Source organism: Sander vitreus, chromosome 6 (assembly GCF_031162955.1).
Source record: "Sander vitreus isolate 19-12246 chromosome 6, sanVit1, whole genome shotgun sequence".
Lineage (NCBI taxonomy): Eukaryota > Metazoa > Chordata > Actinopteri > Perciformes > Percidae > Sander > Sander vitreus.
The window spans coordinates 30,729,549-30,754,442 of record NC_135860.1 but is presented as its reverse complement, the minus strand read 5'-3'; the positions used below and the strand labels follow the sequence as shown (position 1 = coordinate 30,754,442).

Here is a 24,894-nt window from a genome sequence, read left to right as displayed (position 1 = left end):
AGTAATCTCCACCTGGCATTCGTCACGGTGCCACTGAGTGTAAGAGGGCGAAAGGTGGAGGTGTGTCCCTCTTTGGCTACTGTATTTTAAAGATGGAGGCACAACGTGGCGGCTGTCATTCGAGTGAGTCGCTCCTATGTATTCTGAATGATTCTGAATGGCAGATTCTACCCGTACGAGAATACTTTGATTAGTTGGTGGAAGTAATTACACATGAATGAGCACATATTTATGAAAGAACAACGGGGGTTTTGCTAAGGATCAACTCAAAACATTACACAACGTAGGTTTAAGTCATAACACTTTTTATTACAGCTGTAGAGTTGACAGTGAGAATATCAATGACATAAAACTACAAATAATAAAACTGAATTACATGTGGCATTGTTTTCCTGTCAATCCCTCATGTGTCTCCAGGCAATTTGAATCTCACGCAGATATGGCGGACTCCGCCACTATCAACAAAAACTACCATATAGAGGCTAAATTACATAATGTAAATGCATTGAACAGCTTCTGCTGATCATAAATAGTGTAAAAATACTAACAAATTCAAGAATTCTATGTCAAGAAAAGTGACCCTGAAAGACTTGTGTCTGTTCTTTTATTTAAAATGTTTTATTACACCAGCCTAGTAAATGTATTTGGCAATATTTCAAACATTTACGCAAAACTGACTTGACATTTGGATGGAAACATAGCTATTGAGGCAAACAGTGCCATGCACCGCTTTAACAGTAGTTCAATGCTTTCTTTCTTCTTCTTTTTTTTGGTTCAGAGGGACCCCTGCAGAGCATTGTGTCCATGGGGTCGCGTCACCCTGTCCCTCACAGGGGGGTGTACCACAGGGACCATTACCAACCTCTGGACCTGATTCAATGGGTCTACCAAATGGAGAGAGACAGGAAGGTGCGGGCTGCTGATATCACTGTGCCAGCCAGACACAAGGTACAGTACTGTACACAGAGCAGGAACACACATGTTTCACACATATCACACACTGTGATTTACTGTTCCAATAAATCACTGGTGCCGCCTAATTTCCTATGGATTTCAATTTCCCCCTGGACATATCTGCATTGATCAACTTCAGGTGTAAGGATGTGCCAGGCGTCGCTCACTGTGACACTGAAGAATGGCTCGCAGATCTCTGCCATATGCGTACGTGTGTGTGTGTGTGTGTGTGTGCGTGCGTGCGTGTGTGTGTGTGTGTGTGTGTGTGTGTGTGTGTAGGGGTACGACGGTGGGATTTTGTGCAAATGCAGCATTTCTGTTCTATGCTGTCGTCACCGCCGAGTCTTTAGGATACAAATTCTTGAGTCTGAGTAATAACATCTGAAAATGTCAGAATCAAACAGACAGAGACAGTTGAATAGGGGACTTGAGATAATGTTATTCTGATCATATCTGCTCGTACACTGAGTCTAGGCCTGATTATGAGGAACAATCAAATATCATTCTGGCTTCACCAACAGTTGTTACTGCAGAAACGAGCAGGGTATAACTCCCCTTTGAAATTAGAGGACATTTTGTGGTCTACTGAATCACCTGTGAGCGCAGTGTCTGAACCGAAACAAATATAATTCCCTTTCAGACTAATAATGCATCCTCTCACATGCATTAAAGCCTTCTATCTGTGTCCTTTACGCTGCATTACGAGGCCAATTACAGCTCTGACAAAAGTGTTCCGCTGGACAACAGGTAGCTCTGTTTGTGTGCATATTGCTGCCTGACATGTCCTTGCAGGGGTACATGGCCCCCGGGCCAGTAGATGACTTTTGAGCCGGTCTTAGGAGGCAACGACGAGGCCTGACAACGTCTTTACCCCGAGTTCCTCCCCTAGAGGCAGATCTGAATGGATCGTAGAGGCAAGGAGGAGAAATAAATTGGAGAAAGGATAAATCGATGCTTGGCGGAGAGGCAAACAGACCTTCCAACCCCCGGCCCAGACACACACACAACACATACGCACACACGTACCTACGGCGTGGCTTTTTTTCCTTGGGCTGTATTGGATTGGTATGCAGAGCCGAGAAGAGAGGCGCTCAGAAAAAGACTTGGCCTACAAATGATGTCCTTTGTTTGATCCACTAGGTTGGGGGGAGGTGGGGGGATGAGGAGGGTCGTCCCACAGAGACGGTGGAAGGGCTGGGAAACAAACATCTCTGGATGTGAGCCTCTCTCTCTCTCTCTCTCTCTCTCTCTCTCTCCCTCCCTCTGTCTCTCCCTCTCTTTCTGCCTCACTAACAGCTTCTCATCTAAAGGAGAGAGAGAGATCAGCTCCGGGAAAAGCTGGTTGTCATCTGTTTCCGTTGATGACTTAGAGGACAGAAAGGATATGGTGTAGATGTGTGTGCATTCCTTTGCGTGAATATATTCTTAATCTACCAATCTGAAGGATATTTCCAGTTAAGTACCACTTGAATGTTGTTTTGGTCATCATTTCTAATACCTGTGCTTGCTAATTAATTGCTGACATTAACACAGTGACGTTAATCAAATCGAACAAATCAGACAATCAAACAGATTTGTTATCTTATCATAACCCAAAACGACACCAGTAAGGCCTAAGGTTCTACTTCACGACTCATTTGAGCATCATGCAACAACATTTTCGTATTCTAATCCTAAATCTCCGTGAGGCTTACGTACGAGTATTACAAGTCGGATTCACCAAACTCTCTTAACCGCACAGACTTGACACAAATCGCTTGTTTCAACTTCCTCCTGTTCATGAGGAGGTGCATGTTCATGAGGTGTGATCATTATAATCAGCGCTATATAAGGCTGCCCGTTCCAAGAAGTTTAATTTACAAAAATGTCATGCGAGTGCGTGAGAGTAAAAAGAAAAATGTAATACTACAGAGCTTGAAGCCCTGTTGTTGAAAATCAGCTAAAAAAAAACAAATGAAGTTGTGACAGTAGAAGGCTAGTGTTAAGGGATCGGAAAATATAGGGTAATATGTCTGCAGCTGTCACCGCTGTGTCATGGCAGAGCAGTAACAGAAGGACAGAAATGAAGAAAGATTGGTCTGACATAAAGTTAAATGCCAAAAAACTTCTTGTTTAAGCAAATTGATTCATGGCTTTAATGGGAGACGGTCAGGGGGATGTGACAGTGAAGGATAGTATACTCCATTATAGGCGATGTTGCTTGCATAAAGACCCTGAGGTTTTTTTTCTACATCTCTATATCTCAACAACTATTGGGTGGATTGTCGTGAAATTTTGTACAGGAATTCACATTTTGGTGATCCCCTGACTTTTCATCTAGCACCACCAGCACGTCAAATGTTTCACTTCTCCTCAAAAGATTCAAATAATTTGGTAATGTAATAATAATAATAATGCTAACTTAAAACACATTTTTCTAGTTTCTAGTCTTTCATTCAATTATTATTACTTCAGCCAAGTTAATGTGCATTAAGACTGATATCGCAAATTTCAAACATTTGTGCAAATGTACTTGACATTTTAATGGAAACATAGCTAGTAAGGCAGTGACATGCAACGCTTTACAGTAGTTCTGATGTAGTCAGGATCAATTGTAACTGTACTTTGTGTTTAGTGTTAATTAGCAAATGCTATGTCGAACATGTTAAACAACATAGCTACTAAAGAGCATCTTAGCTTTGTCATTGTGAGTATGTTAGCATACTGACGTTAGCATTTAGCTCAAAGCACCGCTGTGTAGTACAGCGTCGCAGAGCTGCTAGAATGGCTGTAGACTCTTAGTCTTTTATTTGTTTTTAAGTTGATTTTGGAAACGTATTTAGACTCCAAACTCATTCAGACTAGGGCATTATAATTCTCAAGTCAAATAAGTGTCTCCCCCCCCCCCCCGACCTGGCATGCAGTTTCATGAACTCAAACCAACTTCAGGTGAACAGATGTTTAAGATGCTATCAAATCAAAACCTCAACCCAAACTCCAATTATTTATGCTCCGCTTTTTGCTCCATCACTGCTCACCGAGTCTACACTCCACCACGCTATTTCTATTGCTCCTATTTGGGAGACATACACTCTTCAGCTCTTCACCAACAACAGCATACGATGCCATTTATATTAGCTTGGGAGTTCTCTTTTCGCTCCATGTCTTTTTATAGTTTTGCTGTTCATACTATATTCCCCGCTGTGCTACTATTTTCATGAATGCTGTGAGAAATAATTGAAAGCGCCGCGTACGGTGCCGTCTGTTGCAGCGCTCCCACTTCCTCATGCCTTGTAAATACTGTGTCACTGAAGCCCCCGCTGTAAGCTGCCCGCTCGGGATTCCTCAAAACTCTGAGACATCAACACTCGCTGAAAACTTGAGCCAATATCAAATCGTAACCAAAGTCTGAAACCCGTGGACAGAGCCAGTTTTTGATTGATTTCAAATTAAGCTGTTTGTCCTTGTCTTTTTCCTTGAGAAAACAGGGTTGAATCAGATTTCTTCTGTTGTTTTTCCACTCATGACATCCATAGGGAGGGGGGGTCAAAGGACTCACTTCCCCTGCTGCAAGTGATGCTGGTGTGAAGTGCAACAGATGGAGGACTTAACAAGAGCAAATAATGTACCACAACAACTATAAATTAAAAAAAAATAAAGAAAATTAAAGAGCCACTTCACAGTTTTTACACATACAGTACGTACACGTAAAGTTCCGCTTATTAGTCATAGGGAGTACTACTCAGCCTGAGCAAACTGATGTAAAATGTCTTTTGTCACTCTGGAAGAATTTTGTCAAGTCAGAAAAGAAAACAACCCCTGGTGATGTCATAAGATTTGGGGTAGCCAATTTTTAACAGAAAAGCTACGTTACAAGACATACGTTACATGAAGTTTGAAAGGCACGGGTGTTTAACACCCGTGCCTTTCGGTTGAATGAAACGATTCTATTGGTTGCATTATGGGAAATGTAGTGCGTTTCTGGAGCTTGCCCAATACTAGAAACTAAATGTCGGCCTCTGCTGCTTTGACTTTGACTATTCTTCTTTTTTTTTATCTTTATCTTGTGTGTCACCAAACTTAATAAAATAAATGCTGGAATAATGCTTTAATTTAATTACTGCAATGAATCCTGTAATGATCTTTTGTAATCCTGGGTTCTATCCTCAGAAACGGGATGAAATCCATCTCTATACTATAATAGCTCTATATTACCTTACCATTTATTTGTCTTTAACACTAAATATGTGTTCCATCACCCAGATGTTGAAGGTTCCTGGAGACTTAATGTTGGATAAGCAGACCCTCAACAAGCCCCTAACGTCCAGAATGGCTTTCCAGGTAAGCTGCAGCACCACTCAAGTCCAGATACTGCACTCAAGTTTCCATCCAGAAAATCGGTAAAATGAATGCGCGTTTACATCCACAACTGTTATGCGAAAATTAGGAGGTAGTTTATCGAAATCAAGTGTTGGTGGCGCTGATTTTTTTAAACCACTGCAGAAGAAGAGGGCGCAACCATATGACGCAGTTAGAAGAGCGCCAGTCAAACCTGAAACGGCAGGAAACTATGTAGGAAAAGTGATAGCAATATGGCATTCATGTTTGTTTCGTGTATTAATTGAAAGAATGTTACAGTCCCATAGCCCAACGCAGATTTCATCTGCCTCTATTTTGGGTCTCTCCAGTGGAGCTGAAGTTTGAGTGAAGTTTACTTCACATGTACCCCCCCCTAACTTTACCACTGTAGCCAAGTGTAAAATATAAAATGTTTTGCGTTATTCCAATCACCGACATCACGTTGGGCTTAAGGAAATGATCCCAGGCATTTTTCATTATTTTCTGACATTTTATAGACAGAAGGATTAATCAATGAATTGGGAAAATAACAAGCTCAGCTGATTTTGAAAGTAATAGTTAGTTGCAGCCCTAGTTGCTTCTACTGTATGCTTCTACATTTTATTTCCTGTAGATTACGTTTTCTCATTCACACTCATATTACTGTAATACTGTATCCAACAGTTACACCTGACAGATGTTGGACAGAAGTCCTCCACAGGCTCAGGACCCTGTGCTGTGAAGGAGCTTCATGAGACAAAGACCATCAGGGATAATGTGGACGGAGACAACAGGTCCGTACCGTCACAGCTTCTCCAGGATGTCGCCAACAGTCAGACTCTTCAGATCCAGCAGGAGGAGAGTGTGTGAACTGGAAGGCACAGGGCGGCAGGCAAGGAACTGAAGAAACAAACACAGTGTGAACCACGGTTAAATAAAGAAAAAAAAAAGAAAGATTTTCCACAGTGCAGCAAGCCAATTGATCATGAATCAATTCAGTGTACAGTGCTATGACTGTGTGGCCTCAGTGTCGGCACTCATTATTTATTTGGATTCCTAGCTTGGCTTTAAAGTTAATCACTCTCCACAGAAACACACACAAACATATCAGTCTTTCCCCTAAAAAAACAAAGAGTCTCAGAAGTGGGTCTCTACATTCATCTTCCCCTCTTTGCTTTTTGGATGTTGCAAAGGTTGGTGAAAGATATGTTTGTCTTTTTCCACTTCATTGAAGGGTGAATTCAGCTCAGTGCAATAAGAAATGGATTACCCATTCATTAAAGGGGCTGTGTCACTCCTCATTGAGTTGGACAAATAGCAAATTAATTTCTAGCCGCCTAATTTCTCTCTGTTCTCCACTGAATTTCCGATAACGTCGAATTACTGATCACAGCCATGTGAACTCCCTCAACTTTTTATCAATTCATTAAAAAATGTGCCACAGCGGAGAGATGCCACAGAGGGAATTCTCTCTCTTATTTCTGCATGCTTCCGTTAGCAGCACAACCCTGTGTACAAACAGAAATCAACTCAAGGGTTTAATTGAAATTAGGATATTAAAAACACCAGAAACCGTTACAGACAGTATTGGGGGGAGGGGGAGAGAGAGTTACTTTGTTGCCATTTCAGAATCAGCCAGAAACTTTTTTTACCAGGGCATCCCATAATGAAACAAAAAAAAGTCAGTTTTTCCAAGTCAAGTGCAGGTCCGTAGGTAATGGTGTTTTGTGAAGTAGCAGTAGTGTATTGACAGGGCGGTATTGATGTTTCAATTAGAGCAGCGTTACATAGTGCCGCAGCATGGTAACACGGTGCGTCTCCTGCCATCTGCTATGCCTCCACGTCTGACGAACGAGGCACGTGGGGCTAATCGAGCCGCACATGAGCAATGGGACCGCGAGATCTATCACACACACACACACACACACTTATCCTATACGCACGTCCTTATGCAGAAAAATGGGGGGAAAAAAGAGGGAGAGCTCCTCAGCCCTGCTGTTTAAACAGTCTTCAGAAAGCCTGTGATTCCTCCCCTTCTCCCTTCACATGAGCCACAGGAGCAGCCAGCAGGTTATTTCCCTGACAAGGAAACCAGCAAACACGGCAGATGCATGCGTTAAAATTCTTCAAAAACTCATCTGATGGGGAAAGGCAAAAAAAAAAAAAAAGGGAACGGCTTCTGCCAGGTTTTCTCGTGCTGGGACGGTCTGAAATAACAGTGTGCATTATGCCTGGCGTTATTGCCTGCCAAACCACACGAATCAAAGACCTCATTGTGTGGATTACCTCGTTAATCTGTTGATGCCATTGAGTAGTATTGCAGGTGTTAATGTGCCAGGTTTTTCTCTCTCTGTCTCTCTCTCTCTCTCTCTCTCTCTCTCTCTTCTCTTATTTGGGAGGTGTAGCTTTAGGTTGGTAATCTGCTTTAAATGCTTTCTGGGGAATGAGACACGCTGAAACGCCGCCAAGAGAACTCTGCTATTTTGAAGAGCTTTCTCTTAATACAGCACACGGAGGGGGCTGACTGACTGACTGACTGACTGACTGACTGACTGAGGCTGCGGCGCTGATGCCAACGGGGACGAGCTAGTGAGCTACACGCCCCACGCCACTTGTTGAAATATATGACTGTATGAATAATGAAAGAGGAAGAGGGAAGTGATATTGCTAAAGCAGTCCCACAATGACATCCATCACAGCGATGCCTCGTTGTTCTTCTTCCTCGGTTTCCTTCTGCAAAAAAAGGGCCCAAGTTGTGTCTCTTTGGAGGAACTAACCAAAGCTCAGCTCTGTGCCTGAGCTGATTTTAGAGGTGAACTCCTAAGCCAAAAGAGAGACAGAGAGAGAAAGACAGAGGGAAAGGGACAGAAAGAGAGGTAATCCTCCCTTTTTTCTGCTCCCTAGGGTGGTCTCTTCATCCAGGGCCTCAAAGAGGGACAGAATACACCTCCCCGCTACAATGGAGGGGACCCACAGGGGCTGTTGATATCTGTGTGTGTGTGTGTGTGTGTGTGTGTGTGTGTGTGTGTGTGTGTGTGTGTGTGTGTGTGTGTGTGGGTGCAGCTTTAAGCAGGCCTTTGAGTGGCCTAATTGCATTGGAATACAGCAGTGTGAGAGCTGGCTCAGATCACGGCGGGCTGCTAGAGGGGTTAGCGCCCGCACCTCGACAGCCACACTCAGCAAAAGAGCCCCGGCACAATGCACACAATTAATGCTCTCCCTCTCGTTAACTCTCTCCCCACTTTTTGTCCTCTTCTACTTTTTTTTCTCTCATTCTCCTCCTTCTCACCCTCATATCTTAGTCTCTCTCCTCTCTTGTTCCCCCCCCCCCCTCCCGACCCAGTATGTAGTCACTCACCCACTGTATTAATCCTCCCATACAGCCTGTCAATCTCCCTCCCTTTGATGCACACAACAATTACAGTAAGGATGAAATGCGTGGGTCGGCTCTCGTTATGTAAGACTTGAGCAGAGCCTGCACAAGAATTATTGATATCTGAACAGCCAATATGAAATAAAATCCTTTACAACATGACATCTCTGTTATTACACAGCAGCAATGGATCTGCGCGTGATTTAAAAGTATTAAATGTTTTATGTTTCATACTGTATGTCTTGTATTCCTCAGTGTACAATGCAAACTACTTTGTTATAACCCAGGATATCTTTCATTTCGAAGATACAATCTTGTAGATGAAAGGAGATTGGTTTAGGTCTTTTGGTTTTTTGATTTTGTGTCTGGTCTGGAATGAGACAACCAAGTCAAAGTTGTGGTAGTTAGTAATAATTGTTCCCTAAAGATGAGACTGTAATAAACCAATAATGCTCTAACAGGGACTATTTTGTGTCTTTGAGGCACTAAACGCTAAATTGTTAAACATGTTATTGTACCTCATTGGATTATATCTCCTATTGTAATAGTCCAGATATCATAACGATATTTAATAGCGGCAAATACCTATCCATATAGTTAATTAGAGATGAAACAATTAGTTGATCGACAGAATTTATCTGCAACAATTTTAATAATTAAGTTATTTTTTAGGTCTGAGATTCAAGCTTCTCAAATGTGAAAATATGCTGATATATGATAATAAACTGAATATCTTTGGGTTTGGGACTGTTGGTTGAGCACAACAAGCAATTTAAAGATCCCCTCCAGACATGTTTTAGAACAAAAATACTGAGCTTGGAATAATAATAAGTGGTGTCCCATGTGTTTTTTTACACACACAAAAAACATTGAATTACCTCGTTAAGAAATCTTAAAATGACATCTAGTCTGTCTCCATCACTGGAGAACATACAGAAGCTGAAGAATATGCCAATAGGTTTTTATTTGCAAACTTTACCAACAGAATTAGACACAGGATGTCTCCAACTTCACTGAAAAGTCTGTTCTCAGTGTATATGCTTCAGAGGATTCACGTTTCCACATCACTTTTGTGTAAGTTGCATATTGGACCATGACTGGCTCCAAACTAGTTGTGATGTCACAACAATCTTCTGGAACATCCAGGTGTTAAACTGAGATTCAAGGTGAGTTCAGAGAAACTTCCCGAGTCAAACTCTCCACAGTGAAGCTCAACCAGCCAAGCCATAAGTAAAACACATTTTTGACTGGTGGGGGGGGATTTTAAATGTGTCATCTTGGGTTCTGGGAAATAGTGACTGGCAATTTTCACTGATTATATGATTCAAATATTATTACTATTACTATTATGGACTATACATTATTTCTGTCAGAAAGGTTGAGAACATACGTTACTGTATCTTCCTCCTACAGTAGACAGTGGACAGTTCATTATATGGGTTAATATAGTCAGACGGATAGCAGCCTCTTTACCTCTAGTTTGGACTCAACTGTCCTTGTCTTTAAATGGGGCTCAGTGGACTGTGTGTGTGGAACAATCAATGATTAAAAAAAATATCATATTCAACCAGCCCCTCCTTTGATTTTCTTTATTACGCGAGCCGTGTCTTAATAAAATCTAATTATTTCCGCTCACAGGACGCTTTCTGGTGAGAAATTGGCAGAGGGATGTGAGCTGATGTATGGGGAGACTGTCGCCTAATTAAAGCGTTAGAAATTGAATCCTTACAGCACACGGGTCATATAATTATCCTACTGTTAATTTAACGCTTACATTCTAGGCTGTTCATTTTTATTCCCTTAAATGTAGTTTGGCAGCGGCCCTCGGTGCTCAGCACTGTGTTTTTACTGTATGAGAGGAGGCAACATGGCCCCTAACATTGGCCCCTCTGAGTGATTGAATAGCTGAGGACCCTGCAGTCCAAATAACAAGGCTCACATCATTTATGCATTGTTAAGCCATGTAATTGAAACGAGCCATAGTTTGCATATTACACCATTAAAATAATGTGCTTTGCGTTTCTCCCAACACGACTATTTAAGCCTGTGTGGCGATGTGGTAATTCCTTGAATTACAGCCTAATTACCACAATGTTCTTTTGATTTGGCCGATTTCAATGTTACGCCACAATAATGTTCAATATTACCAGAATGAATTACTGAGCCGTGCCTGGAAACTTTTCCTCGTATGACTTAAATCCTGGCAGCTTCATGTGCTATCAGTGCAGCTGGATTCACATCCATAAAGGATTATTAGCCTATGAAATGAGATCCATTAAAGGCCCAATCAGTAATACTTAATTGGAGAGCTTGAGTTATACATGGATAATAAGCATTTTGGGTATCTCAGCTGATCATCATAGGCCTGGTTTATATCACTGTTTACAGATATTTTTTCTGTGAACAGACCAACAACATCAGAAAACATTGCAGACTTATGATTACTGTTAAAAAAGACCTGTCTGTTAATAATAAGTATTTATTTAATAACTATTTCCAACCTTATATTTAAAATGTTGGTACATTTTGGTTGCCAATTGGGCCCTTAAAGGATGAATATAACATATTTGTTTCATATTCTATGCGTTTGATATACACTTTTGTGTCCCTATATTTCAAGTTGGTTGCATTTGATATTTTTTTTTAATTTTGTTAGTAACATCAGAGACAAAGATTGTCTATTTTGGCCACTTAAGCAGCATCAAGACAAAAATAAAGTTGAAGAACAACTTAAAATAGTGTCATCAAAATCCAATTCAGGTCACATAAAGCAGGGATAGAGAACATTTGGTAATTAGCACTTGCCCTTTGTTGTGTGCTCCTGTATTGTTCACAGACCTCCGTCTGTACACATGACATGTGTCCTTGTGTGAACTTTCCGAATAAATTAACATGGCTAAGAATGATTTGTGGGTGTGCATATTCAGCGTAGACTTTTGTGTTTTTACTGCACAGTTTGAATATTTTTTGTGAAAATATTTCTTTGATAATTGCTTTTCTTATTGCCTTTTAATTTTACTGCTAGGTCCAAGTTATTAAATAACATGTTTTAATTAGTTTGAGTCATTTGCATAGTTTAGAAGTTATAAATTGTGGTTATTGAAGAACTGTCTCCATTGATTTATAGGTTTAATTTGTGGCCAGTATGTATTACTTTATTTCTGGTGGATTGACTTGTTATAGGCCATACAGCGACCAAAAGTGCTTCTTAATTGCATCTGTACAGTAGCAATTATTAATGCCTTGTAGTATTCAAAATTAAGGGACTGCATCAGAAGTTAGCAAGTTGAAACATACTTCTGCCAAGCAACATTTTTGAAGTTTTGTTTGTAATTTTTTGTTCACCCAGTTTGCTTTATCTCACTGCAGTGTGAGGAGCAGCTTTGAGGACAGACATAATCTCTCTCATCTTTTTCACTTCTTCTAGTCCTTTCTCTCTCTCTCTCTCTCTCTCTCTCTCTCTCAGGGCCCTGTGCTCTTTACCCCTCCCTCCTTTATCCCTGCAAAGGCTTTGTCCCCGCAGCAGAGAGCCTCTCTAAATAGAGGCCTTTAGATAGTCTAGGAACAAGGGGGGAGCAGCAGAGACGCGACTGCTGTTGTTTCATTTACCTCTCCCTATGGCAACCAGCAGCGGTCGGCCAGGAATGTCCCCTCTCTGGACAAAGTCCTGGTCCCTAAAGCTGACACTTGGGGGACGACAGCTGGGACGGGATGGAAAGCTGCCCTCCCTGCCCCGGACTGGAGGCCTGAGTCTGGACTTAATCCTGCTCTTCACTTAGGTCTATCCTCACTTTACTGGGTGATGATCAGCCAGAGGAGCTTTTCACACACCATTAACTCTAAAATAGTTGTATTTACAGACCTGAAAATAACTTTGAAATCTCTTTTGGGGGATGTAAAGAATCCTTAAAAGGCTTTCAATACTGTTACACCATGTTCTAAGGATCCCACATAGATGCTTTACAGTGCTGTAAACAGCCGTTTAGGAACACATGAAATGCTTCAACCTTAAACAGTTTGGGAACCATATAAATGGTGTGTTTCAATGTTTAAAAAAGAAACTCTTTTAAGTCATTCAAGCTATATATAGAACCTTAACGTCAATCCAATGACCCTCCTTTTTCTGTGTGGAGCCACTCCTCCCAGGGCAGGCTTGTTAATTCACTTTACAGTCTGCTGGGACACAAAAGTGGATTTGTTTACTTTATGGGCTGTTAAAAGTTTTCAAGTCAAGACATATGAATGTAGACACATTTCCAAGCCTTTGCTGGGGAAAATGTACTAACTTACATCTTTATAACCACTGAGGAATGTAGGTAAAATTACAGGAGTCTGTCATTAATAGCTTTGATAAGCAATGGTTTGAAATAATCTACAGTAGCAGGAACATAATGGACTTTACACTGATGCAATCCAAGAAGGGTGTTTTTAAATGATACACATTTCAATTTAAACTGCTATAAAACTTTTACTTGAATGCGGTTAGGACAGATAAGGTCAACAGTGAGGTCCATCACTGTCCATTTCACTCACAATTGAGTCCAACTTAAAAACTTTTAATACAAGGACATTTTTTCTTCTAATAAAATCGATTTAATTGAAACGGGCCTGAGCTTTTTCCTTTACCAGATTTTTGTTTTAAACAAAGTATTATATATATAAAGTTGTGAGTTGTAGGATATACGTATATGTATATCCTACAACTCACCGTGCCTTACATCTCAATAACAGTGAACTGTATAGGACATTATGTCAGCATGCCTGTTGTTTTAAGACCGGTTTGAATAAATTAGATTTCAAACTATTTTGCTTGTTTTTTGATGTTTAAATTATGTTATCTCAACTTTTGAGTATTGGTTGATTTATAGACTATAACGATATTCTTAATACTCAGTAGCTATATTCCTTTATACACACACACACACACACACACACACACACACACACACAACGCTGCACAAATAACAGACATTATTAAAATACATACACCTACAACGTAAAACATGAAACAGACAGGCCTTGTCTATGTATTTGCACATGTAATATAGATATTTCATTTGAAATCTAACAATATTTGCTGCTGCAGTGAAAAGGTTTACATCGCCTAATTAAATTAGGATTTTACACACACGTCTCCATAACAACATTTAATATCATAGATGTGCGGAGAATTACAGTCAAGAAATAACAACATTTACCCCTTTTTACAATTGTATATCCTACACAAGACAGATTTGGTATTAATCTTGGTTAACACCCTGGTCCCCTGGATCTAAACTAGCCTGAGCCTGAGTCTTGATAGAACATGATTATCAAAGTAAATCCACTGTATCTTACAGTTGCACTGCTGATCCCGGTGCTCCGTCTCCCCATGCTGCACTCCGGCTCTCCGCTTCCGCGGCAGCCTCAACTCGCACCTCCAACAAAGAGAGTAGTGTTTGGTGAGACTTCCCCGCAGCCAATCACTGCGTCGTTGCCCTTGGTTACCACGTCCATCATCCTTTGGCGTCCAATGAGCGGCGGAGGCGTGGCGGAGTCCAGGTGCGCCTCTGCGTCCACTTGGCAGAGCGCCTGAGAGCCGCCTGTGGGCAGGAGAGGATCTGTCAAATGCGAGCTTCCTTTAATCAGAGCGACCAGTCCGGCTCCGAGAGTCATGGCGACCGCAGCGTCTAACCACTACAACATCCTCACCTCCAGCGCATCCATCGTGCACTCGGAGCCCGGCAGCATGCAGCAAGCCACAGCGTACCGGGACGCGCAAAGCCTGTTGCAGGGCGACTACCAGCTGCAGAGCAACAGCCACACGCTCAGCCACGCACACCAGTGGATCACGGCGCTGTCCCACGGAGAGGGAGCCCCGTGGTCCTCCAGCCCGCTCGGCGCGGAGCAGGACATCAAACCCGCGGTGCAGGGCGCCAGGGACGAGATGCACAACTCCAGCAGCAACCTGCAGCACCAGTCGCGGCCCCACCTGGTGCACCAGACGCACGGGAACCACCACGACGGCCGGGCGTGGAGAACCACCACCGCGGCGCACATACCGAGCATGGCTACTACGAACGGCCAAAGCCTTATCTACTCCCAGCCGGGTTTCGGCGTTAACGGGCTAATCCCGGGCAGCGGGCAGGGGATGCACCACCACAACCTAAGAGACAGCCACGACGAGCACCACAGCCCGCACCTCAGCGATCACGGCCACCCTCCGTCCCAGCATCAGCACCAGCACCGGCCGCAGAGCCACCACGACCATTCGGACGAGGATACGCCGACCTCGGACGACCTGGAGCAGTTCGCCAAGCAGTTCAAGCAGCGGAGGATCAAGCTGGGCTTCACGCAGGCGGACGTGGGACTCGCCCTGGGGACCCTGTACGGAAATGTGTTTTCCCAGACCACCATATGCAGGTTTGAGGCCCTGCAGCTCAGCTTCAAAAACATGTGCAAGCTGAAGCCTCTGTTGAACAAGTGGTTGGAGGAGGCGGACTCCACCTCGGGAAGCCCGACCAGCCTGGACAAAATCGCGGCGCAGGGGAGGAAAAGGAAAAAACGGACTTCAATCGAGGTAAGCGTAAAGGGAGCTCTGGAGAGCCATTTTTTGAAGTGTCCTAAACCGGCAGCGTCGGAAATAATCGGCCTGGCGGACAGTCTGCACCTGGAGAAAGAAGTGGTCAGGGTTTGGTTTTGTAACAGGAGACAGAAGGAGAAACGCATGACCCCTCCCGGAGGAGCTCTGCCGGGGAGCGAGGATGTGTACGGGGACACGCCGCCGCACCACGGGGTCCAGACCCCGGTCCAATGAACTCTGCCGGAGCGCTCCTCCAGGACATGTTTCTCCTTTTTATTTATCCCCAAGGTTATATATAAATCACTGAACTATGAAACGCTATAGTGGGTGTTTTATGTATAATAGATTGCAGTGAGTACTGACACAATATCTGCAGTGAATATCTGAGGAATGGAAAATGAGTGAGGGGAGGACAGGACATTTTTGTTTTCCTCTCCCGTGCAGAGCTAAAGGAACAGAAGCCTGTGTTGTGTTCTCCGAGGATACATGCCCAGCACTGTGACTCCAGTCGACGCAGTTTCAAGGTGTAGCCCCTATTGTGTATTGAAATTATACTTGAAAAAGAAGAAGAGGGAAGGGTCGGGAGGAGGGATAGACAAAAAAGCATAGTTGAATGGTTTTTCATTCGCCACTTTTATATCAAATCACAAAACACGTTTTTTTTTTCTCTCTTTCTTGCTGTGCGTAAAAGGGAAAGCAAATACAAAGGCGTTTAGTTTTGTAGCCCTAAATTGTGCGTCCAGCTGTGATGGGTGGGTGGTGCAGGGGGGGTCAAAGGAGGTGCGTTAATGGAGTAAACTGGAGGCCAGTAAAGGCTGCAGCCCCAGTCCAGTGGAGTCCAGCTGAGGGTGAGCATCGCCTGAGTCCCATCTGTCTGCCAGGCAGGCAGCACAGAGCCGCTCTGCATTCAAAACACTGCAGGCCATTCAGCTCTTATTTATTCTGTGAGGACAGAGGTCAGGGTTTAGTTATGGACACAGAGTATTACTATTATAATTTGTATTAGCCTATTATTATTGTTATTATTATTATTATTATTATTATTAGGCTATATTTGTGCAGCTCACAGGCTAAACCATTCAGTAATTGGCCTTAGTGATGTGGTAAATAAAAAGTGTATTATGATCTCTGTCATCAGTCAGGCAGCAGTAACAAAACTTTCATTATATTTTTCACAAAACAAGCGTCGTCGTCGTCGTCGTCGTCCCCCCCCCCCTCAGAGTCTCCCAGCTTCAGGAAGGGCTCCGTGGCGACTGATTGGATTATCTGGCACTTTTCCACAACAGGATGGGCTATAGATATAGATATCTATACAGAAAATATACGTCACCAACTCTCACAGAACATTTGGATCCACTTTTGTAAATATTGTATAACTTTAAAAGTCATGGCTTCATCTCTCTTTTTCCCGTTTTTCTTTCTTCACTGGGGCACTTTTTTGGATTGATGTTTTTAAAAACAGACAGGTTGAGTATAAAAAAAAAAAAAAAAAAAATCCAGTCTCATTCATCATAGCCTTCCTACTGCCTTGTATTTGTGTGCTATTTAAAGTTGATTTTGTTGCCGACATTATGCTCGTTTACGGTTTAATATTTTATTTTGTGGCGCATTCTATTTTCAGTCTAAATATTTTTTTAATGTGAAATCAATTTCATTTTGTTTGAATTGTCTAAGGACTTCTGTTTTTTGCCATTTGATGCCCGCTCTGAAATGACATTAGATTGTGTTTCAAATCGAAATATAGGTATAGTGCTTCGAGGAGTGAATTTTGATTAATCGATTACATTGTTGTAGACAATTTCCCACAATGAATCAGAGCTAGAGGTTAGAAACGGAGATAAGCATCATGATTAGTGTTTGAGAAGAAAAATAATATTAAGGCCTTTAGAATTCTTCCCAAAAACACATTCCAAAAATTGCAGCATATGATCAAAATTATTATTATTATAATGCTTATCATTATTATTACTATTTTATTATTTTAATTTGTTTGTAAGGTCGTTGCCATGCATTTCCTTTCAGCCATTTTGTTCCACTTCGTCTATGTTTCTTTATTACATGGGGGAAATTGCTCGTAGACATTTATATTTTATTTTTCAGCATTGTTTATGAGATTGTAATTTATTATACGATGGCTTTTTTTTTTTTATAGATGACACAAAGTGCGAGATATATATGAAATGACACCGTGGAGGCTTTTGTTTTGTAGGGAAGAAGAAAGACATATTTGGGATTTTTCAGCGGGATTGCCACAGCCTAAAACCGTCACAGCTAAATGTATATAGTACATCTTTTCTCCGTACAGCTTGCTTTTTCGTTTTATGCAAAAACAGATATCCAGGGACTATTTTTTTATTCTCCTGTCATGTGGAAACATCTTTTCTTTTTACCATTCCTGATGTATGTTTTCTCCTGCAAAAAAAAATAACAACACGCAGAAACCGCCATGGCGTTGAAATCTTTCCTCAGTAGCTTTAATGAATCGATCCAACTCATAATTCACTGGAAATTCAAATTGTGGGATGTCGACCTGTAGCAATCCGACGCTGTTTTCTTGTCCTTTTGTTTGCTTGTTAAACGAGTGGTTTTGGGGTTGTTGTTTTTTTTTGTTTGGTTTTTATTTTAATTTTTTTTATTTTTTTGGGGGGGGCTATATGTCATATTCACTGGATGAACTTGGGGTAGATAAAGCAGAGGTGATCAATACCTGTAGGTGTTACATCACTGGACACACAACGGACTTGCACATTTTTAAATAATGGGGTTGATATTAAACAGCTTTTTTCCAACGTCGAGGCTATATGTTTTTTTCTCTCTCTCTCTCTCTCTCTCCCCCCCCCAATCAATCCAAGACTGCTGCTGTGAGTTCACTATCTGCCTGACATCTGCGGTGTTAAAAAAAATAATAATAATAATATACGCGTCTTGCTTTGAGCTCATTGGTTTGGGTGGAATTCATGGTTGAGAGGGAATCAGGCTTGATGAATGGAAGATTGTGAGCCGATGATGTGTTGTTTCTGCCCCAGGCTGCTTTCAAATCGACTGGCTTTGGCTGGGAGAAGCACAGCTTCCATGTGAAAAGGGGTTAAATTAGGGCTTTCCAAAGTGGGGTCCGAGGACCGATACTGGTCCTTAGGAGGGTTTGAAAGAGGACCAACATGGTCATATTTTGATTTCACTGCTCTGTTTTTATTTGGAGCTAGAGGTTTCACTTTCTCTGTTGCACACTCACACTGTTGTGGACAACAACAACAAAAAGAAGCATCTAGAGTATGTCTCACATGGTATTAAAACAAAGATGTGAAGCATTTAAAAATGTAGCCTATAATCCCTAAAATTCACAAACTTGTTTTATTCACCATCATTTCACTGTTCCTGGTCTCAGATGGTTTTGTTCTACAGCTGTGTCCACAACACAAGACAAAAAAACTGCATTGTTTTGGACATTTTTGGCTATTAATCTCGGTCACTTTAAACTGAAGGTTTAAACAACCCAGACTTTAAACGCATCATAGCATTTAAGTGACACTTAAACACAGGTTTCCTGTATTTAAACAGAACTTCTGGTTTTTATTTTGTCCCATCAAAACAAAAGGTTCTGGATCAATGGATTAAAAACAAGAGTGCTTACCAGAAAACTCCACTCTAACATTTCTGTAGGGACTGATATTGACAGTGGTGAGCCTGATGGCATTCTCCTATTCACTATGCTATGTCATTTCTCTATAATATTGCCATAGAAACACGTGTGGGTGATATTTGTACAGCTACAACGCAAAGATGCTATTTCCCTGCCACGTCCTGCTTAACTACAAACAAAAACAAAAAAAAGTAAAATGCGTTGCCCTCTGTGGTTGTCATAATACTATTAATTACAATCGGTTTCTTCTCCATTTCACTCCACAAGCTGCAGCTCGATGTGTGCAGATGCGTGAACAGATGAGCCTGTATGGATGCACTGAGAGGGAGATTTCCCTCAGCGTTACTGAGCCAACCAAGAGGATCGACTATAGGAATATATAGCTGATCGGTTATTGATGGCGTTGACCGATTAATCTGATCATAAACAAAAAAAAAAGTAGGGTGCTCATTTATTTCGTTTATCCACTGAATGAAGACAATAAACGTAACAGACCCTTTTAGTGCTATGAACTAATTCCTGTTGTGGCTTTTAGTGTGATTATCCAACCATAGTCTGTAGTTACAGATGTTATTTATTGTTTATTTTTGGACAGAATAATGACATAAAAGTAGCGTCTTTCCATTATGAAAAATGAACCGTAATATTTCCAGAATACCCAGTGGAGTGGAGTCTGTGTTTTCTTATTCAAAAGTGAATTTTGACTGACCTTATTGGACTATTTAATCAACGGCCATATGGTTAATCGACTTCTATATGGGATAATGAGCACAGTGGATGTTATCCCTCTGAGATGCAGTAGCCTATATGTTACAGATCGAAAACCCAATGCTTGTAGTTGGTGCAGGGAAATAAAAGATGTCCCTGTCTGCATTAGCTATCATCGCTCGCCGTTTGACCTGCCATTTGCCATTTGGATGCCTGGCACGAAACGACACCCTGAAATAAAGCCTTCTCTCTTCTGATCTCTGAAGTAGACTTCTGTGGAGCCCAGTAATCCAAAAAAAAAGTGCGCCCTCGTGCCCTTCATCCGCTCTCTAGCAGATGCAATTAATAGCTCGTCGCGTTAATTACACCTTCCTTTTTATTTAGGTGACTTGAAATTTCCCATTAGGCTCCCAGGGAAGACACACACACACACACACACACACACACACACACACACACACACACACACACACACACACACACACACACACACACACACACACACACACACACACACACACACACACACACACATATAGTGCGTTTCACTATCTTTGTGGGGACTCGTCATTGACATAATGCATTCCCTAGCCCCTTACCCTAACCTTAACAATCACAACTAAATGCCTAACCTTAACCCTTACCCTCACCCTAACCATAACCTAATTCTAACCCTAATCCTAAAACCAAGTCTTAACTCAAACAGACCTTTAAACTTGTGGGGTCCAGCATTTTGGCCCCACAAAGCTGTCGGGACACACAAGTATACTGTATTCCTGGTTTTTAGACCCCACTAGTATAGTTAAACAAGAACACACACACACACACACACACACACACACACACACACACACACACACACACACACACACACACACACACGCACCACTGTTGTGGTGCTGAGCTGTGGAGAAACAGAGAGGGGGATGCTCGGTGTTCTAACGCCATCTAGTGACGGCAGCATTCAACCTTTATTTCTCCTCGAGAGATCATTGAGGGGCGACCCTCCTTTTCAATGTCATCGAGTCAGATTACAAAGACAAAAACAGAACACAGAAAATGCATTCGTAAGAAACATAGAAAGACAAGAAAACATTCAGAATTGTAAAATGATTTGGGATAATAAGGATGCCAAAGAAAATCCAACTATTTTAAAGCAGTTAGCCTACAAGTGGAAGTTTGCAGGTTTAAAACCAGATTTCTAAATTGTCCAAGAGGCACAATTGAGTTGATTTTAAGAAGGTGTTGTAATGTGTTCCAGGAGTCTGAATAAGGTCAGCATGACCCGAGGGTGAGTCGAAAAAATCTGTTAAATATTCATGTAGGCTATGATAAATCATGACCTTATGGCAGAAATATGTAATATAAGGTGAGGTTTGTTGTCAGATGGAGATGTAGAAGCATTGTGTCATTATATAATACATGTGAGAAAAATAGCAGAGGCATTTACAACAACATTAGTCAAATACATACTACTTTTTATAGTATTATTATATTAGGATATTAAAAATAGCATACAATAAGGTCAGGGTCATAGGTCTTTGTAGAACTAAATTACACTTGCTCATACTTCATGCAACACACACACACACACACACACACACACACCACTTAAAGTCCCCGTAGATCCTATTATAGGGGGAATTATTCATATTTTCATATTGATTTCTTTCTTATTATTGGCTCAAATTGGAAATAATGAATTAATTAATCTACGAGTTGATATTCAGACATTTGTCAACCATTTTTTTTTTATAACTGATTAATTGTTAAGCCCTTAAATGGTCCCACCCAAAAGAAAAAATATATATTTATAAGATCTATTTAGTTCCTCCGTTTACACTAACATTACACTTTCAACAATCTGGATACTTTTGTTTTAATTTAAATGAAATAAAACAGAGTTTTAATAACACATATCTCTTTTTATGGACGAGAGCATAGTGTAAAACACAATAAATGAAATAGCTTACTGTACATACAACATGAACATGAAACATAGGCCTATTCAAAATGAATGAATAAATAAATAAATAACTAATTTATATGAAAAACAAGAAAAATGTAAAATGTCGTTTATAGAACTAGATCAGACCTGCTCATCTGTCGGGGCGATGGATTACCTTCTATAATAATATCAATAAATGTACAATGGAATAACATTAGATTGATTAGATAGATAGATAGATAGATAGATAGATAGATAGATAGATAGATAGATAGATAGATAGATAGATACTTTATTGATCCCCAAGGGGAAATTCAAGGTCCCAGTAGCTTGAAGACATCACACACAACATACACAACATACACATACATCATAAACAGGATGATAGAATAACAAATCCACATGAATAATATGGACCATAAAAGAAAAGATACTAAATAAAAAATCCACATGAATGAACTAAGGGCTGTATAAGCAGGAGAGGCTTGCAGTGACAGGGCAGGGACTGACCCTGTGATTCAGTATGCATGGTGAGGTGCTCTATGAGAGGGTGTGTCATGGTCGTAGTGCAACAGACGACAACTGTTTATGAAAACTTTGTGTTCAATGGCAGTTTTGGGAAGCAATGTGAACTTATTGGTAGAGCATGTTTTCACACGTTATCAGTATGGGGGTATTTATTTATATCATTCTGTTCAGTCAACTCTGTAAAATTAAAAACTTCAATTTCCTGGATGGACGCCACCTGATAAGTTCAGAAAGCTGCAGAGTTTTTTTTTACTGAGTTCCAGGTGCATGAAGTACAACACCTTTCTCAACAAGGCATCCCAAGTCATGTGTTCTACCAAACAGCAGCAAAGACCGTCAAATGGTTAAGTCATCTGTCAAACAAAAACATTTGCAGCTCCAGCTTCTCAAATCAGAAGGTTTATTTTTTTGTCACTTTGACATTTTTTTCAGTTTTGGACCATTGGCCAGAGAAAACAAGTAATAGCCCTTTTCCACGGAAGACATTTGACATGTCACTGTGAATAATAAAAATGAATGATGGCTGAATTCCATGTAGCTGCTTCAGTTTCAGGGTCCTGGTACTGTCACACTGTCAGTGTCACTCGATTAGAACACAGTCAAAGTTAATGCTATTGGCATTTTAATAGACTAAACAATTCCAAGAAAAAAATAATTGACAGATGAATCAACAACAAAAATGATTAGTTAATTGCAGCCCCAGACTCAACAGTAAACATGTAGCTGTATCAAGATAATCACAATAAGCCATATGCTGGTTTTACAGACCTTTTACCAAACTCAACATCTCAGCCTTGCAGATGTGTGAGTGTTGTTACAAAGTGCTGCTGAGAAAATCAAAAGCTGAATGTTAAAAGGACATCTCAGCCTGTAAAGCCCATTCAGGCAAACTGACAGCATCATGCAGGCTATCAGCTCCATCAGTTTCAAGTGTCTTTTACTCCCACTTTTATCAGGATTACTATACTCTTACTCTTACCCTTTTTTTCTCCCTATCCATCTGACATTTAAAAAGGCCTCCTCTGTGAGTTTAATTTTGGAGCTGTTGATCGGCAACATATTTTTTTTTGTCAGTGACAGAGGTGCAGAGCAAGTGCCTCCAGCAATAGGTGATGAAGTGGGACATACAGTATTCTTTCTGGGGTCAAGACATGGTTAAATGCTGACTCAGCACATTCAGCCCTGTCACTAAAAAAAGAGAGAGAGAAAGCGTCATTGAACAACAGGCAGCTATATCCCTGTCTGAACAACATTAACATTATCTTACTCAGATCACATAATGTCATTTAACATCGTGTGTAACAACATAATGTTTCAATATGATTTCCTGGTTATTAAAAAAAAAAAAAGAATTTTGAAAATGTTTCTGTGGCTAACTTTATTTACCCAGAGATCTTAATCTAATGTCTCTGTACAAAGTTTCCCTGTCAAACATCACGTCCATGTCTGAATCGTGTGAAGATGAATCCGCCTTCAGTCACTCATTCAATGTCTTTCTCTCTCTGCCCCCCCCCCCCACCCTCACCCCCTCCTCCCCGCAGCACACAGATAACAGTGATACAAGCTCATGAGCAGAACATAATTCCACCATTTGACATTGTTGTTCTTCAATCTCGCTCAGATGCATCGCAGCTAATTACACTTTGCACACTTAAGTACACAAATGCGCGTGTGCGTTCATTTGTAAACGAGTTATTGTTTAATTATAACTTCACATGAACTTTGCTGATCAGTGGGGCGAATCGTGTCTCCCCTTCAGCGAATAATTATTCAGGCTATAATTGCTCGGCCTGTTTGTGAAACATGCTCATCTCTCAGCAAGGCCATCCCATACAGCGTCTGTGCCACATCCTCTGTGACAACGCCCAGGAGCCTCTGAACGGCTCTGTTCAAGGCTGCTGAGAGAACAGGAAGCTTTAGATGGACAGCGGTCATTAGCGTTTACACCAGTGGTGGAAGACGTATTAGATCCTTTACTTGAGTAAAAGTACTAATACCACACTGTAAACACACTCTGTTACAAGTCCTGTATTGAAAATGTTACTTAAGTAAAAGTATGTACATATCATCAGGGAAATGTACTTCAAGTATTAAAAAGTCATTAAAGCCATTAAAAAATCATAGTATGGTATGTCGGGGAAAAAAAGGCATAGTATAGTATGTTGAAAAAAGTGATAAAATAGACATAGTTTAGTATTTTGAAAAATATCATAGTATAGAATGTTGAAAAAAGTCATAGTACAGTATGTTGAAAAAAGTGATAAAAAAGACATATCAAAAAAAAGTACAGAGGTTCAGTATGTCCAAAAAAGTCATAGTATATTATGCCAAAGAGTCTGGAAGAACATGCAAACTCCAAAGTAAGTGCCCAGTCATAAAAAAGTCTTAGTATAGTATATCGAAAAAAGTGATAAAGAAGTCGTAGAATAGTATGTTGAAAAAAGTCATAGTACAGTATGTCGGAAAAAAGCATTGAAGTAATAGCACAGAGAGGGACTTGAACCAGAGGTCAGAGTCTGCACAGCATATCAGGGGGTGTTACTTGAAGCAGTCTTAACCACTGAGCCATTGTACCATTCAAAAGAGCATGTTGAAAACAGAAATAGCATAGTATGGTGAAAAAAGCCATTAAAAAAGTCATTGTATAGTACGGTGAAAAAAGTCATAGTATAGTATGTCGAAAAAGTGATATTACGTCAAAGAAAGTCTGGAAAAACAGGCAAACTCCACACAAAGAGGTCCAGCCCAGGCAGGGAATTGAACCAAGGGCAAAAGTCTACAAAGTGTACTTACTAGTACCAACTGAAGCAGTCTTAACAACTAAGCCATTTTACCACTATACAGAGTATGTTGAAAACAGTAAT

The 24,894-nt window shown here is 40.9% G+C and overlaps 2 protein-coding genes across 5 annotated transcripts in view; both read left to right on the top strand.

The window, feature by feature from the left end:
• The window catches only part of LOC144520076 (furin-like protease kpc-1), a 227,461-nt gene extending 218,079 nt beyond the window's left edge, over positions 1–9,382 (top strand). For all 3 annotated transcript variants that reach the window (XM_078253710.1, XM_078253711.1, XM_078253709.1), the window contains 3 exons: positions 779–948; positions 5,197–5,274; positions 5,956–9,382. In XM_078253710.1, coding sequence (XP_078109836.1) covers positions 779–948; positions 5,197–5,274; positions 5,956–6,141 — 434 coding nt within the window. In that variant the 3' untranslated portion in view covers positions 6,142–9,382. The remainder of the gene's footprint in view (positions 1–778; positions 949–5,196; positions 5,275–5,955) is intronic.
• A 4,915-nt stretch (positions 9,383–14,297) lies between these two features.
• Positions 14,298–15,440, top strand: pou3f2b (POU class 3 homeobox 2b). 2 transcript variants are annotated; one of them, XM_078251948.1, is made up of 2 exons: positions 14,298–14,741; positions 14,772–15,440. In XM_078251948.1, exons 1-2 carry the CDS (start codon positions 14,298–14,300, stop codon positions 15,438–15,440), a joined length of 1,113 nt encoding a protein of 370 aa, XP_078108074.1. The 2 variants fall into 2 exon arrangements, with proteins under 2 accessions (XP_078108074.1, XP_078108073.1); XM_078251947.1 differs by having other exon boundaries at positions 14,298–15,440.
• The last annotated feature ends 9,454 nt before the right edge of the window (positions 15,441–24,894 follow it).

Bases quoted from the DNA above. Each gene is read 5' to 3' on its own strand.
- pou3f2b (XM_078251947.1), top strand. From the start codon at position 14,298: ATGGCGACCGCAGCGTCTAACCACTACAACATCCTCACCTCCAGCGCA.